Below are 13,179 nucleotides of genomic sequence, written 5' to 3'. Positions count from 1 at the left end.
CCAAATGTATGCATGGTCTCTGTCAGAATGCAAATGAAAGCTTCAGCAGCTGTATATGGGAGAGAATAGCCAAAACTGTATTTGTTGCGATGACAGTGCTGAATCCGGCACTGCAACAGTTTGTTGATCATTTGAATGGTATACACCAGAACATAAGATTTACAGTGGAGGTGGAGAAGGATGGGAAGTTACCCTTCTTAGATGTGCTGGTGGAGCCAAAATCAGATGGACGTCTCATACATTCTGTGTAAAGAAAACTGACACATACAGATTTATATCTAAACGCACATAGTTTTCACCACCCAGCTCAGAAGAGAGCTATGCTGAATACCTTGGTACACAGAGCAAGGACTATTTCGGACAAGGGTCATCTCGGCTCCGAGATTAACCATCTGACGATGGTATTAAGAAAAAAAATGGATATTCTGATCTTGATGTCAGATCTACTGTGGCGAAGAAACCTAGGAAGGATGCTGTTCGAACAGATAAAGAGGACCAACACATCACACAGCTACCATTCTGCAGTGCAAGGACCAGCAAGATCGACAGAGTCCTGAGCCGGTAGAGAATCAGACCAGTCTTCCGGCCACCCAGGAAGATTAAGGAAATGTTGCGACCCATGAAAGATAATCTCGGCCTGAGAGTACCGGGAATTTACAGCATTCCTTACGAGTGTGGCAAAAATTATGTAGGCCAGTCTATAAGAACTGTTGCCGATCGCTGTGTGGAACATCAGCATCACCTGAAATACAGGTATTTGGAAAAATCGGCGGAGACTGAGCACAGTTTGTTAAATAAACATAAGATTCTGTTCGATGAAACAAGAATACTTGCTCACGCTTCAAACTATTAGGACTCTGTCATCAGGGAAGCAGTTGAAAATAGACAATGTGAAAATAATTTGAACAGTGACTCCGGATATGCACTTAGCAAAGCATGGAAGCTCACAATTGATAAAGAAAGAGTGCAGAGGAGACTTCTTAGATTCCTCGCAGTTCTGCACCTGTTGCAATCGATGGCGCTGCAAGCAACGCTGGATAAAGTGTGCAAACAAAATCTATGGACATAGAGGCCACCACCTCCGCATGCTGCGTTTTCACTGTGATGTCATCCAGCCAATGAGAAGCCATCCACTGCTTATAAAAGCGGAAGCCTCACCGGCCCACAACAGTCAGTTTTAGCCCTGAAAAAGATGATGGAGGTAGTCATCGAAAGCTCGGGATTTTATCCAAATTTGAGGCGGCAAGTAAACCGAGAACTTTTTATGCAACAATCAGCATAGCTAAACATTTTGATTTGTCAGCCACTGAAGCAGCAAAGCTAGATTCTCATAAGAAGCTAAACATTTTGTGTGTTTACCACTCACCTAGTGGCGATGCAGATACCTTCTTCCAAAAATTAAGTGAAATCTTGGAAAGGGTCTCCACTGTTAAAACTAGGATAATAATATGTGGAGACATGAATGTTGATACAGTTGTTGAGGGTGAAATTAGTAATAACTTCCTAAACATTTTGAGCACATTTGACACTTGGTATGGCACTTCTATAAGGGTTTCCAAAAGTTCAGCGTTAATTTTAGACCATATGGTTATGGATATTGACGGGAGAAATCGTAATGCACTTATTAGAGAGCTTGGCATTTCAGGTCATCACTGTCAAATCATAAAGCTAAAGATAAGTTCGGTGAAACCTAAAACACTGCAAGCCTACAAAAGGATTTTCTCATCTTATAAAATACATACTAGAGGAATAAGTGTGGATATTAGAAAGTACTCACAAGCACTTACATTTTTCAGTTCCTTGCAAAAGTTCTGCACTACTCCACAGTTCCTAGAGTACTATCACAGGTATAAGAAAATAATCAGGGGGTACTACTTAAGGCAAAAAAACCTCCCATTATAAATTAATATATAATGCACAGAACTAAAAAATTGGTGAGGGATGTTGTAAAACAGGGAACTGGGAAAGGAGGACACGAGTATAACAACATACAACTCAAAATGGGGACAGGATAAGAGAAAGTCCGCAGGAATTAGCAAATTTTGTAAATTATTACTTCTCTTGTATTGCATAAAAGCTGCAGCTAAATTGTCCCAAAAGACATAACACCCACAAAGATTTATATAGCAAGCAGAATCATGATGTTTCCTACAACAGATCTTGAACTTAAGAAGACAGTACAACAATTAAAATTCAATGAACTGTGGATAAAGCCCGAAAAACAGGCATTACATGCATTGACCAAAAATGATAGTGCATTGAGAATGGATAGTTTCTAGCTGAAATCTAGATCTGCCAATAAAATTTCAAAAGGACGACTGATAGCTGGAATCTATTTTTTACAAATCTATACAACAGTCGCTGCGTGCAACAGCCTTAGGAATGGAAGGTAACCTGAGAAAAAATATTCTTTCAGCAGGCACAGATGAGATTCCTGTCTCTGTTCTAAAAGCATGCATAGATCGCATATAAGCCCCATTAACAAACATAATAAATGAATTCTTCAGTTCAGGTGTTTTCCCAGAGTACGTAAAGTATGCATGAGTAGTCTCCTTAGTTAAGCAAGGTAATGTGGAAAGCAGTGAAAACTACAGGCCAGTTTCACTGCTGTCTTTATTCTCAAAAATAATTTAAGCTACCATAAAAGAGAGACTGGTAAGTTATGTGAACAAATACAATCTCTTTAATGAAGTACAGTTTGGTTTCAGAAGTAGGAAAAGTACAACATCAGCTATTGCAGAGTTCACAAAAGTGGTACTTGAAGCTCTTTCTATGGATGATTGCGTTAGAGGCATTTTCTTAGACTTCTCCAAAGATTTTCACACTGTTGACCATAAAATACTACTGAGCAAGCCAGGAGCACTAGGTACAGTGAATGTTTGATTTCAGTTTTCGAAAACAGAATACAAAAGGTGAACAGTGTTCACATGTCTGTTGATGATAAATTTTCAGTAAAACAAACATCATGTTCCTCAAGTTACTGTATTCGATCCAGTCCTGTCCTTAATACTTATCAATGACTTTTGATGTTGTGTAAGACATGGAGAAACGTGTTCTTTGCTAATGACAGCAACATCATAGTCGCTAATAAAACATCAGAACTCCTATAAGGGAAAGTAAATGAAATCCTGAAGGATTTTTACAGATGGGCAACATGTAATAACTTAACGTTGACTATAAAGAAAATAAACAGTGTGCAATTCAGCATAAAGAGAGGAAGCAACTCTGTCACTTTAAGGATCTAAAATAAATCTGTGGGCACAAAGTCGTTAGCGATGATCATTGTTTATCAGTTAACATGGAGTAAACATAGAAAGGTACTAGCAAAAAGAATATCATCATGCTACGCTCTTAGGGTGTTAGCATCAGTTTGTAACAGCCAATGCCTTGTGGTGGCATACTATTCCTACAGACACTCAGTTCATAGCTGTGGGATTCTTTTCTAGGGATCGAAGGCACAAACGTGGACCTGGTGTTTAAACAAAGAATACTTATTTACAGTATATCTCGCACTAGAAGAATTGCAGAGAATTTTTTTGAATATTATCAGCAGTTTTTCGGTGTCTTCGAGCAACTATGCACTTGAGACCTTGAAAAAGAAACATTAGTCACTTCTGCAGCTGTGTCTTTGAACAATTTTCTTAGACTAAATATAGTGCCACAGTTTACTCACCAGGTGACAGTTTTGATGTGGAAGATCCGGAAACAGGCAGGGTTCAGATGGCAGTTGGAGGATGTCTCCGCAAAATAAATTTTCAGGCTGGCCGTTGCGGCCAAGCTGTTGTAGGCGCTTCAGTCTGGAACCGCGCGACCTCTATGGTCGTAGCTTCGAATCTTGCCTTGGGCATGGATGTGTGTGATGTCCATAGGTTAGTTAGGTTTAAGTAGCTCTAAGTTCTAGGGGACTGATGACCTCAGATGTTAAGTCTCATAGGGCTCAGAGCCATTTGAACCAAATGTCTTCAGGAAAAGGGAGGCAATACAGGAAGAGCTGCAAAGAATATAAGGGATGAACTTGCAATCTATTTTGTATCAGATGCTGCTAAAGCGAAATGACAAGAGAAATATGCATAAATAAATATCGAGTGAAAAGACAAATGTAATTAAAAACTTCTGAACAAAGCCCTTGTAGCTTTAATCATTAACAGTATAAGCCTTTAATTTGCAAACTACTTAGTATCAGATGTTGACAAAGAGCTATGACAAGAGAAATACATAAATTTCTAACGAAAATACAAATGAAGTTACAAAATTTCCGACAAAAAATCTTACAGCTTTAGTTACACTAGTGAATGACATTTTACTTACGCTTGTAAATATTTTTCTCCCTGGCTTGTTCACGCCTTCCAAAATCTTCATATTCCCGTAAACTATCCATTTGGGAACCTATATCTCAGTTGTCCCACACCCACTTTTAGTTTTGACCATTTTACAATATTCACGATTCTGCTGTCTTTTTATATTTGTCCATTTCCTTTCACACTCCTCAAGTGGTACACCAACTTTATCCAAAATTTCTTTCAGCAAATCTTTCCTTTTATATCTGTCTTTGTATGCAGAATCAGAAGGTTCCCGCAGAGGTTTCCTCATTTCAGTTCTATCAAAAATTTAATTGTTAGATCTGTTGACCACTTGTATGTTGCCATTGTCGAAATAAACACAGCAGACGAAGAAAGAAACACAGCAGATCATACAGCAAATGTGAATGTGCAAGTAACATGACTCTGGCATGTTTTTGCTCACTGACCATAAACTACAAACTCGAGACAAAACTTCCCTCAACTAGTCGTTCAAACTCGCTACTCCAGGCAACTGTTGAAAACTAAGCCAAACTTCGAGCTGAAACCAGTTGTCAACCAAGTTTGTTGGAGTTGGTTTCAGTGTGAAGGTACCTTTAGTGTGAGTGGTAGTGAACAGTGGAATTATGTTTTACATAGAAAGTGACTAGAAACAGTTCAAGAGTCGTCAGGGGGTGTCTTCAGTGTGGGCAGTGAAGAAAAAGAGCTTTGTTTATATTGCAAGTTACATGAAACAATTTGTGTGTAAATGATGAAATTTTATTGATTAGAATTACAACAATGGACAGTGCAACTGTTAGGACACTGACTTCTATTTGGGAGGATGGAGGTGCTCTGTCCAGCTGTTGTGACTTGGGTTTTACTGGATCGCTAAGGCAAACACCTGGATGGTTCCTTAATCAGGGCCACAGCCAACTACCCATCCTATCCCCATAGGCTAACTGTCCTATTCTCTTAAAACATGTTATGTATGCTGTGTGTTATATTTTGTCCCATTGATTGGCACTGTATTTCCTTGATATATCCTATGTCACTGTCAGATGATCCCTGGATGAATACATAAATAAATAAGTCGCTTCAAAGTGGTATGTAGTATACAGCACTAGATAATATTACATGAAGACACATTTTTGTCTTCGTTATGGGCACAAACAATGAAAATCTCATGTTCTAATTTACATCTCATCACCTCTAGCATTAATGTCAATTCACACTGGCCATCATGGGACTGGCATATTAAGGTGTATTCACACTATCTGCCATGTCACGGCATGTAAAGTCAATTTAAGTCGTGATCACAACTTACATGGCTGACCTCAACCGGTGTTTCACAGGAATTGCGACCTTTGCAAGATGATTTTCAACTGTTTTTATGAATGGAGTTTACACATGTACATGGATGCTGGAGTCCACATTTGTATCAAAATGATATTTATTCGATGCAAATGGTTTGCAATTTACACAGATAGCTTGTATATTAGAGAAGGCAGACAGAAGTTCAAAACAATTCAAGAAAATGAGAGTGGATCAGAAAAATGTCATTGCAGTGTATAAATGGGAATTTCTTTCACACACTATGTAAATCGTTCGAGGAAGAGGAATCCGCATTTTATAATTATTTTAGAAATTTGAAGTACTGGTTTTATCATTTGTTATGTGGAAGTGCACCCATAATTACTAAAAGGAACACAGTATCATGACTTGTAATCACTTCCCATGAATAACTGGTTTGTTTAAATTTACTTGCCACTCCAGTACACATTTTGATGCAATAATCATGTCCCTCAATACCTTTCCCTTCGAGATTTATAGTTTTTTTTTTGCATCTTGTATCTGGCCTATAATAGTTCAAGGGCATTATCTGTGCTCAGGTTACTAGTGATATCACATAATAATGACCACTGACACTTGCAAAACCTTCACATAGAGTTTAGAGTGCTACTTAACGATAAATACGCCTGCCACAAACACATATTTAAAGAAACAACTCTAATACATTACTTGAGGTATATTTCACAAAAAAAAAACCTTTTGCAACTGTTGCATGTCTGAAGGTTTCAGTCCATTTCTTTAAGAAAACATTACAAATTCCTGACAACATACAAATAAATTCAACTTACTAATTAATCAGAGTCTACCCACACTATTTTTTCACTTAGAGTTGCATCCAAATTGCAATCCATTTCATTGTAAATTACGGAATACTTTACCAGTATGTATAAAAATCCACTGTACAAATGTAGTAAATGGAAAGTAATTCAGTACTATAATGTCACAGAATTCAGACTGCTGCCTCCCTGCTTAAATTAATCTTTCGTCATCTTTTCTTACATTATAAATTTTAACAAAAGAAATAACGAAATGAAACAATTTATAGCAAATACCAAACACAACGAACAACATCCATTTCCATATTCCGTTTCATCGTGTATCATGAGGAAATGAGCTTGTGGGTCATGTGATCAATGGACGGATGATGTCAGCCCATAAAAACATTCTTCCCGAAAAACCATGACGTGACGAGATGGGACGGCCAGTGTAGATGCCATTTGAAATGCATTGCACAATGTTTTGACGGGGCGGGACGTAACGTAACGTGACGTGATGGCCTGTGTGAATTGGCCTCTACAGATATAAAACAGTAACATCACTGTTTACACAACCTCACAGATGTAGTTAGTTTCATGTTTCATAGATCAATTGCATTATAAATCGTAACAATGTGGAGCGACCGTTATATATATATACACATCATTCATTATTTTGAAAATACCCCTAAATGCTGATCATTGACAAGGTCTGTTTTCTGTTCCTTTATTAAATAAAATATAAATAAATAAAGAAGACAGAATTTTATTCAAGTATTTATTGTGATATATACATGTAACAGTAAAACCACTTTGTTCACACTACATTATAAATGTAATGCTCTTCAAAAAGCACACTTCAACTTCTGTTACTATTTACTATGACTGTTCATTTATTTCGCTTACTTTGGAAATTATAACACTCAATATAAAGTTTTCGTTATCATGCAAGCTGAAGTTTTCAGAATTTGAACACTTTTACACGTTATTACATGTTATATTTCCAGAACAACCAATCTTCCAGCACATTTGCGCCGTCGGTAAATCATGTTTTTTATATATTCTCACATATGTAACTCTGTATATTGTTACTTACCGTACTAGGTGTCACTGTTACAAAAGGTATTTTTAAAATTCCGTGCGTTCATGTTACGGAACCATTCTGCTCTTAACCTTTCCAAACGTTAAGTTACGCCGCTGACTTGTAGCTGCATCGTAGACTGTGGCTACATTAAATACCTTGCAGTGGGTGCTACGTATTTTGATCGTTGATCTTTGAAGTTGTTAACGTCCGCACTCAATTGTCTCTATGAAGCGCAACTGTTTGTGCTAGAGAAGCCAAAGCATTCTAAGTTAAACGTGTTTGTGATAGTGAAATTGTGATCTCTACGAACTGAATTGTGCAGTGACACATTCCCGTAACGTGCCCAGTGTTCGACAGAACATAAAATGTGCGTTGCTGTAGTTGGAACATAAAGTTGTTTTTATATTTTAACTGCTAACATGTACGTTTTTAGTGCAACTAGTACATACACTGAGTTATGCTGCCTATGTAGTGTTCCTATGAAGACGTGTGTATGAATAAGTGAGCGAAACGTAATTGTTGAATGTTTGCTAGATATGTATCAGGACTCTATAAAGTAGACGTATGTGTCAAACGGTAGGGTGTTTAATGAATTGTACATATGTGAATAGCACAAAAAATTCGCGGGTGAGAAGTTTATGCGTTAGTCAACATCCCATAAACACGAATGCTTCAAAGGTTCATGGAATCAAAGGCATGGTGGGACGGGGTGGGTGGTAGAGAATTAGAAAATTGTTACAACCCTGTGCTAGAAACAGTGGAAAGTGTATATAGAAATCGCTTGAATATGTTAATTATGTTACGGCTTCCTGTTAAGATACCAGTTTTATAAAATTTTAAGGCGTCTACTGGTGTTATGGAAGAAACTAATATGACACCCAGGAGCAAATTGCGGTAAGACAACTTGCAGATAAAATTGCTTAACACTGTTGATATGAGCAAATGAATAACTTCGCTATAAGAAGAACTTTGAGTACTATTTCGTGTATGCACTGCGGATTGGAAGATAACATTAAAAGTTATAAGGAAAAATGCTGAAATTAATATGAACTAACCTAAAAACTGGTACATCTACCAAGAAAATATTGGAGAAACTTACATATCCATAGCACTGCACCTACTGCCCTTCTTATCCCATTATGTAGGTAACCTCTAGTGGTGGCAACATGGATAGTATGGAACTAGTATTTAATGAGTCATTTTCTCTTGTTTTCGTTAGGGTTTCTAATCTATTAGTGTGATACGTAGGAATGTTCTTCCAATAGACACGGAAGTTGCTTTTGTTCGTTCCAGTTTCTCGCAGCTGTTTCTCCTCTATAATGGAATATAAGTGGATAAGAAGTCAGCTGTGTCCAAGGCATTGTGATACAATTTTCCACGAAAAGTATGTCCCACCACACCATATCTGCCATCTGTTTCCCCTTGTCAATTACGAATAATATATAGTTACAACATAGTACACCATATTGTTAGGTAATTTAACTGCATATCTATCTTAAGACAAAGTTTTATATGACACATTCGATAGATTATTATTTCTAGTCAGGGTGTACCGAAACGTTTCAACGTCTGTGTAAATTTCAAATTTTCTTATTGCTCCTGATAAATATTTCAGTAGCGCCTATCATTTCGAATTTCTGATAACAATACTTACTAATAGGTCAGGTAAGGGGATAAAATTCGTGGGATTTTTGTGAATGGAACGATGGTTCTCCTAAATTGCTCAAGGAAAATGTGGGATGATTTTTTTTTAAAGAACACCTAGCCAATTTCATTCCACAGTGTTAGTCCGTGCTCGTTTGGACCTCATTATTAGTGGGTATTAAACATTAAAAATAAGCATCCGACGTACCTACCTAGCGAAACGCTTTACTTTCTTACTGCTCACGATTTCAAGCAAAATTAGTATGATAGGTGCGCCTCAGCAGAACTTGAAAACATTTAAACATTTTTAATAACGTAAGGTTCAGTATCTAAAACACCAATATTGTATGAATAATTAATTTAACTTTGCGATCAATATCAAAGGAGGGTGTGATATCAACCGGCCACTGTTCCAGCCTCTACAGATATCAAATTAGAATGGGATTTGTGACGTGGTGGTGGGGGGGGGGGGGGCGGCGGTTGGTTTACGTGTCAGGGAAAATTAATGATTTTACTTTTTATATATTTAGAAGATATCTCTTACATAAATGGTATCGAAATCTTCATATTTTAGATCATCATTGTTAGAGGATACTACAGTACCTGCTATTTATATTCATTACAAACAGATCTGACCTTAATCCTACACAAAAACTCATACAGGAACCATAAACAAACATCTTTAGCTCCCCCCCCCCCCCTTTACATGAAATTCACTGTATTAATTTCTTGTGGGAAGCACAAGGGACATAAGTAATAACAAACTAAAAGGGAAACAATACATTGATAATACTATGAAAAAAAAAAAGTTAAAGCTGGTTAGGTTTTCAAAAGCTGGTTAGGTTTTCATCTGCACACATAAATGCTACCAAAATTTTCATTGTTAACGAACACTGTTCTACAGTAATATAGCACAAATCTAAGAACCTATTCTTTTAAAGTGAATCTGTGAGAATACTTTCTACTTTCAGTAATGAAATACATATCACTCTTAGTGGACTGATAATCATTTGTGCGCTTACACAAAAACAGCATATATTGCTGGCATATATGGCAAGAAATAAAAAGTAGTTAAGTTGACTGCAACTGCAGAACAGCTTTTCCTGGTTTTACATAAATTTGCCCTAGACAACTAGTGTATTTATAAAGTGACATTAGTCGAACTCCATGAATGCTGTGGACATGGGACGAGTATGTGGAAATAAGTCAGAGCTGTATATTTTAATGTGGTATAATGAAATGAGTTGATGCCATATTACATTGTTGTATTGCAGTTTATAAAATAACTCAAATCATTGATATAGTGTTTCTATGGAGATATTATTCAATGGATTAGGAGTAGTTGTCCAACAGTGTTCTTTAATCGTCTCTTAAACTCCACCAATCACCTAAAAGGCATTTTATATAGTCTGGCATGTTGTTGAATACACTTGTACCCAACCCATATATCTGACTCCTTTCTGGATCAGTGTTAATCTCTTGAAGTGATTCTAGAGGTTGTCTTTTATTATTTTTGTATTCTTGTTTTCACTATTTTGATGAAAAAAGAAAATATTAGTAATGACAAAGCACATTAATATATGGGCTCTGTATATTTTTGGAATAGATCCCCACAGGGTGTCCTAGAAGTAATATCAGATATGGGTCATTGCATGGTTATGTGCGTGGCTCTTCACAACAAATACTCTTACATTATAGTAGTCCCCATCTTCAGTAAGATGGGCAAGAAGTTGAAGCTGGTAAAGATAAATACAGTTAACATAAACAAATTTGATATCTTTGTTGTGTGTGTGGTGTGACGAATGGGAACACTTTTTTATCTTCAGATAACTAGAGATTTTATTAACACTCTGGTCTCTTGGTCCATCAATTGCAGTGAAATACTGTTTTATTATAAATCAAATATTCACTAGGACAACATATTATGAATTTCTCACAAACATGTATATCACATTTAAATTCCAGTTTGAAAATGTGTGTGTGTGGGGGGGGGGGGGGAGAGGGATAAGAAGTTTGTATTAAATGGGAGAAACAAGATAATTTACCATTGAAATGAACATAAAACAATCATACAATTCAAGATATGACATTTAAAATGGGGGGAAACCAGGTGTGGAAATGTGCATGTATTACTTAAACGTAAGCTGGTATGTTATACTACTACTACTACTACTTCTTCTTCTTCTTCTTCTTCTTCTACTACCACCACCACCACCACCACTACTACTATTGCTACTGTTGCTGCCGCCGCTTCTGCTGATACAACCAGACTTCACTGGCTTCTCTTATTCAAAAGTTACATATACTTCCAACACTGCTTCCATAGTAGGCGCTGTCACATAATTAACGTAATGAATGGTTAGCAGCAAAATGCAGAATACGTGTTTTGTTCGTTCTGCACATTTTAGCGAGTTTGATAAACTCACGCCGCGGTGATGTTCTTCGGCACGCCAGTGTAGACGTGTGCACAGAACCAGCTAGGTGAAAATCCGTGCAATATGCACGTATATTTATATATAAAAACCGACATAGGAATTTTCCTTTGAGTGAGACCTCGTGTACGACATCTGTCTATTGAAAGGTCGCATATTTTACTGTTCGCGTCGTTTCTGCATAATCTTTCGGTGATTGTATCAATACCTTGTATTGTGATACACTGTGAATTTTTGAACATTAGCGAGTGTCGTGATGAACTCGCACTGTTATCAATTGCAGGCTTAAACTTTTGCTCTTTCATAACTTTTGAGAACAGAAGGCGAATCCTCGTTCAAAATAATCGTTCTAATTTCATTGTACTGTTATGTCAGAAATATGTTATTTTGATAATTTTCGGACGCTTATTAAGCTATATTTTCGTAACTTACCGGTACGAGTGATTTGGATACGTAATTTATTTCGTAGCAAATCAGCGTTTGTGGTTCACAGTTCTGCCAACTAATACATCACCCTTGAACTTCATTGTTTATAAACGCAAATAAACGTGCGTTTTTGTAAATTTTCCGAAGCCACCATTGTCCTTTGCATAATCTGAGCTATTTGTAGCAAATCGGCGTTTCTGATTTAATTACTGTAGCAGATTCTCTAACGTATTATGTTACATCTAGTTCTCCCTTAAAGAGGAATAGACCTATATGTTATCTGCATTTATCGTAAATTAACACTGTTTCTGAGTGTGCTAACAACTATAATTAACCTCAAAACGTTTTAGGAAACTAGTAGTTTTTACCCAGGTTTTTGTGTTGTGTTAATGGAAATCCTATTTTGTCTATTTGCTTCAGTTCTTATGGGGAATTAGCAACTTTTTAGCTCAACAGATTGAAGGATAATCAGCGGGCTTAATTTAAACTTATTTGTTCACTACATTATAACACATTGCACCAGCCAAAATCCAGCCCCACTGTGAATTGTGTTCTCAAACACGGGAAGAGTTGGTTGACTTCTGTAGGCCTAAGCAGCTGGAAATTACCTTGACTACTGTCAAACGATTGGCACCTGCTGTGAATCAGTGTGTAGGAGGAGCGCCTGAGAGGTGGGTACCTGTGATACCTGCACCAGAGGTACCTCAAGTATTATCCTGCAGAAAGTCTGTGATCTGTCATTACTCATCCACTTGACAGTAAGCGGTGTGTCAGTGGTAGATATAGGCATGCTGTATGAAGTGGACAGGTACCAGGGAGGACTCGGGGTGCTGTACCGACCCCCAAACCAACAAGTTTGACGTGATGTCTTTCACTGCAACTGAGCTGGTGAGACTCACTTTGCCCGTTTTGGGGAAACCTGTTTTGTCTGGTGTCAGGAGGAGGCAAACTCAAAAGGTAGGGATCTATTAATCGTAGGTACTTCAAACGTATGGCGAATGATGGTACGCTGTAGGGAAATGGCAGCAAGGAACAGGAAAAGACACTAGAACACCAGATACATTCAGTGTGTATGCCTGTTGGCCTCATTCAACATATTGAAGAGGCTTACTACAGCACCCAATGAAGGAACAGGGTACAACCAACAGCAGATAGTCTTGCATGTTGGAACAAATGAAGCCTGACATCTGATCATTGTAGTGACTGGC

General features: G+C 37.4%; 1 protein-coding gene across 2 annotated transcripts in view; it reads left to right on the top strand.

Annotated features, from left to right (window-relative positions):
* Window positions 1-7,650: 7,650 nt before the first annotated feature.
* LOC126248819 (CCR4-NOT transcription complex subunit 2) overlaps window positions 7,651-13,179 on the top strand; it is a 142,910-nt gene continuing 137,381 nt past the window's right edge. The window contains exon 1 of one of the 2 annotated variants that reach the window (XM_049950232.1): window positions 7,651-7,836. In XM_049950232.1, the coding sequence (XP_049806189.1) occupies window positions 7,835-7,836 (2 nt within the window). In that variant the 5' untranslated portion in view covers window positions 7,651-7,834. Of the gene's footprint in view, window positions 7,837-7,868; window positions 8,364-13,179 lie in introns of those variants that run through there. The other variant, XM_049950231.1, reaches the window with a different exon arrangement.

Source organism: Schistocerca nitens, chromosome 3, assembly GCF_023898315.1.
Source record: "Schistocerca nitens isolate TAMUIC-IGC-003100 chromosome 3, iqSchNite1.1, whole genome shotgun sequence".
NCBI lineage: Eukaryota > Metazoa > Arthropoda > Insecta > Orthoptera > Acrididae > Schistocerca > Schistocerca nitens.
The sequence above is the reverse complement of the archived record's forward strand: the minus strand, read 5'-3'. Positions and strand labels throughout refer to the sequence as shown.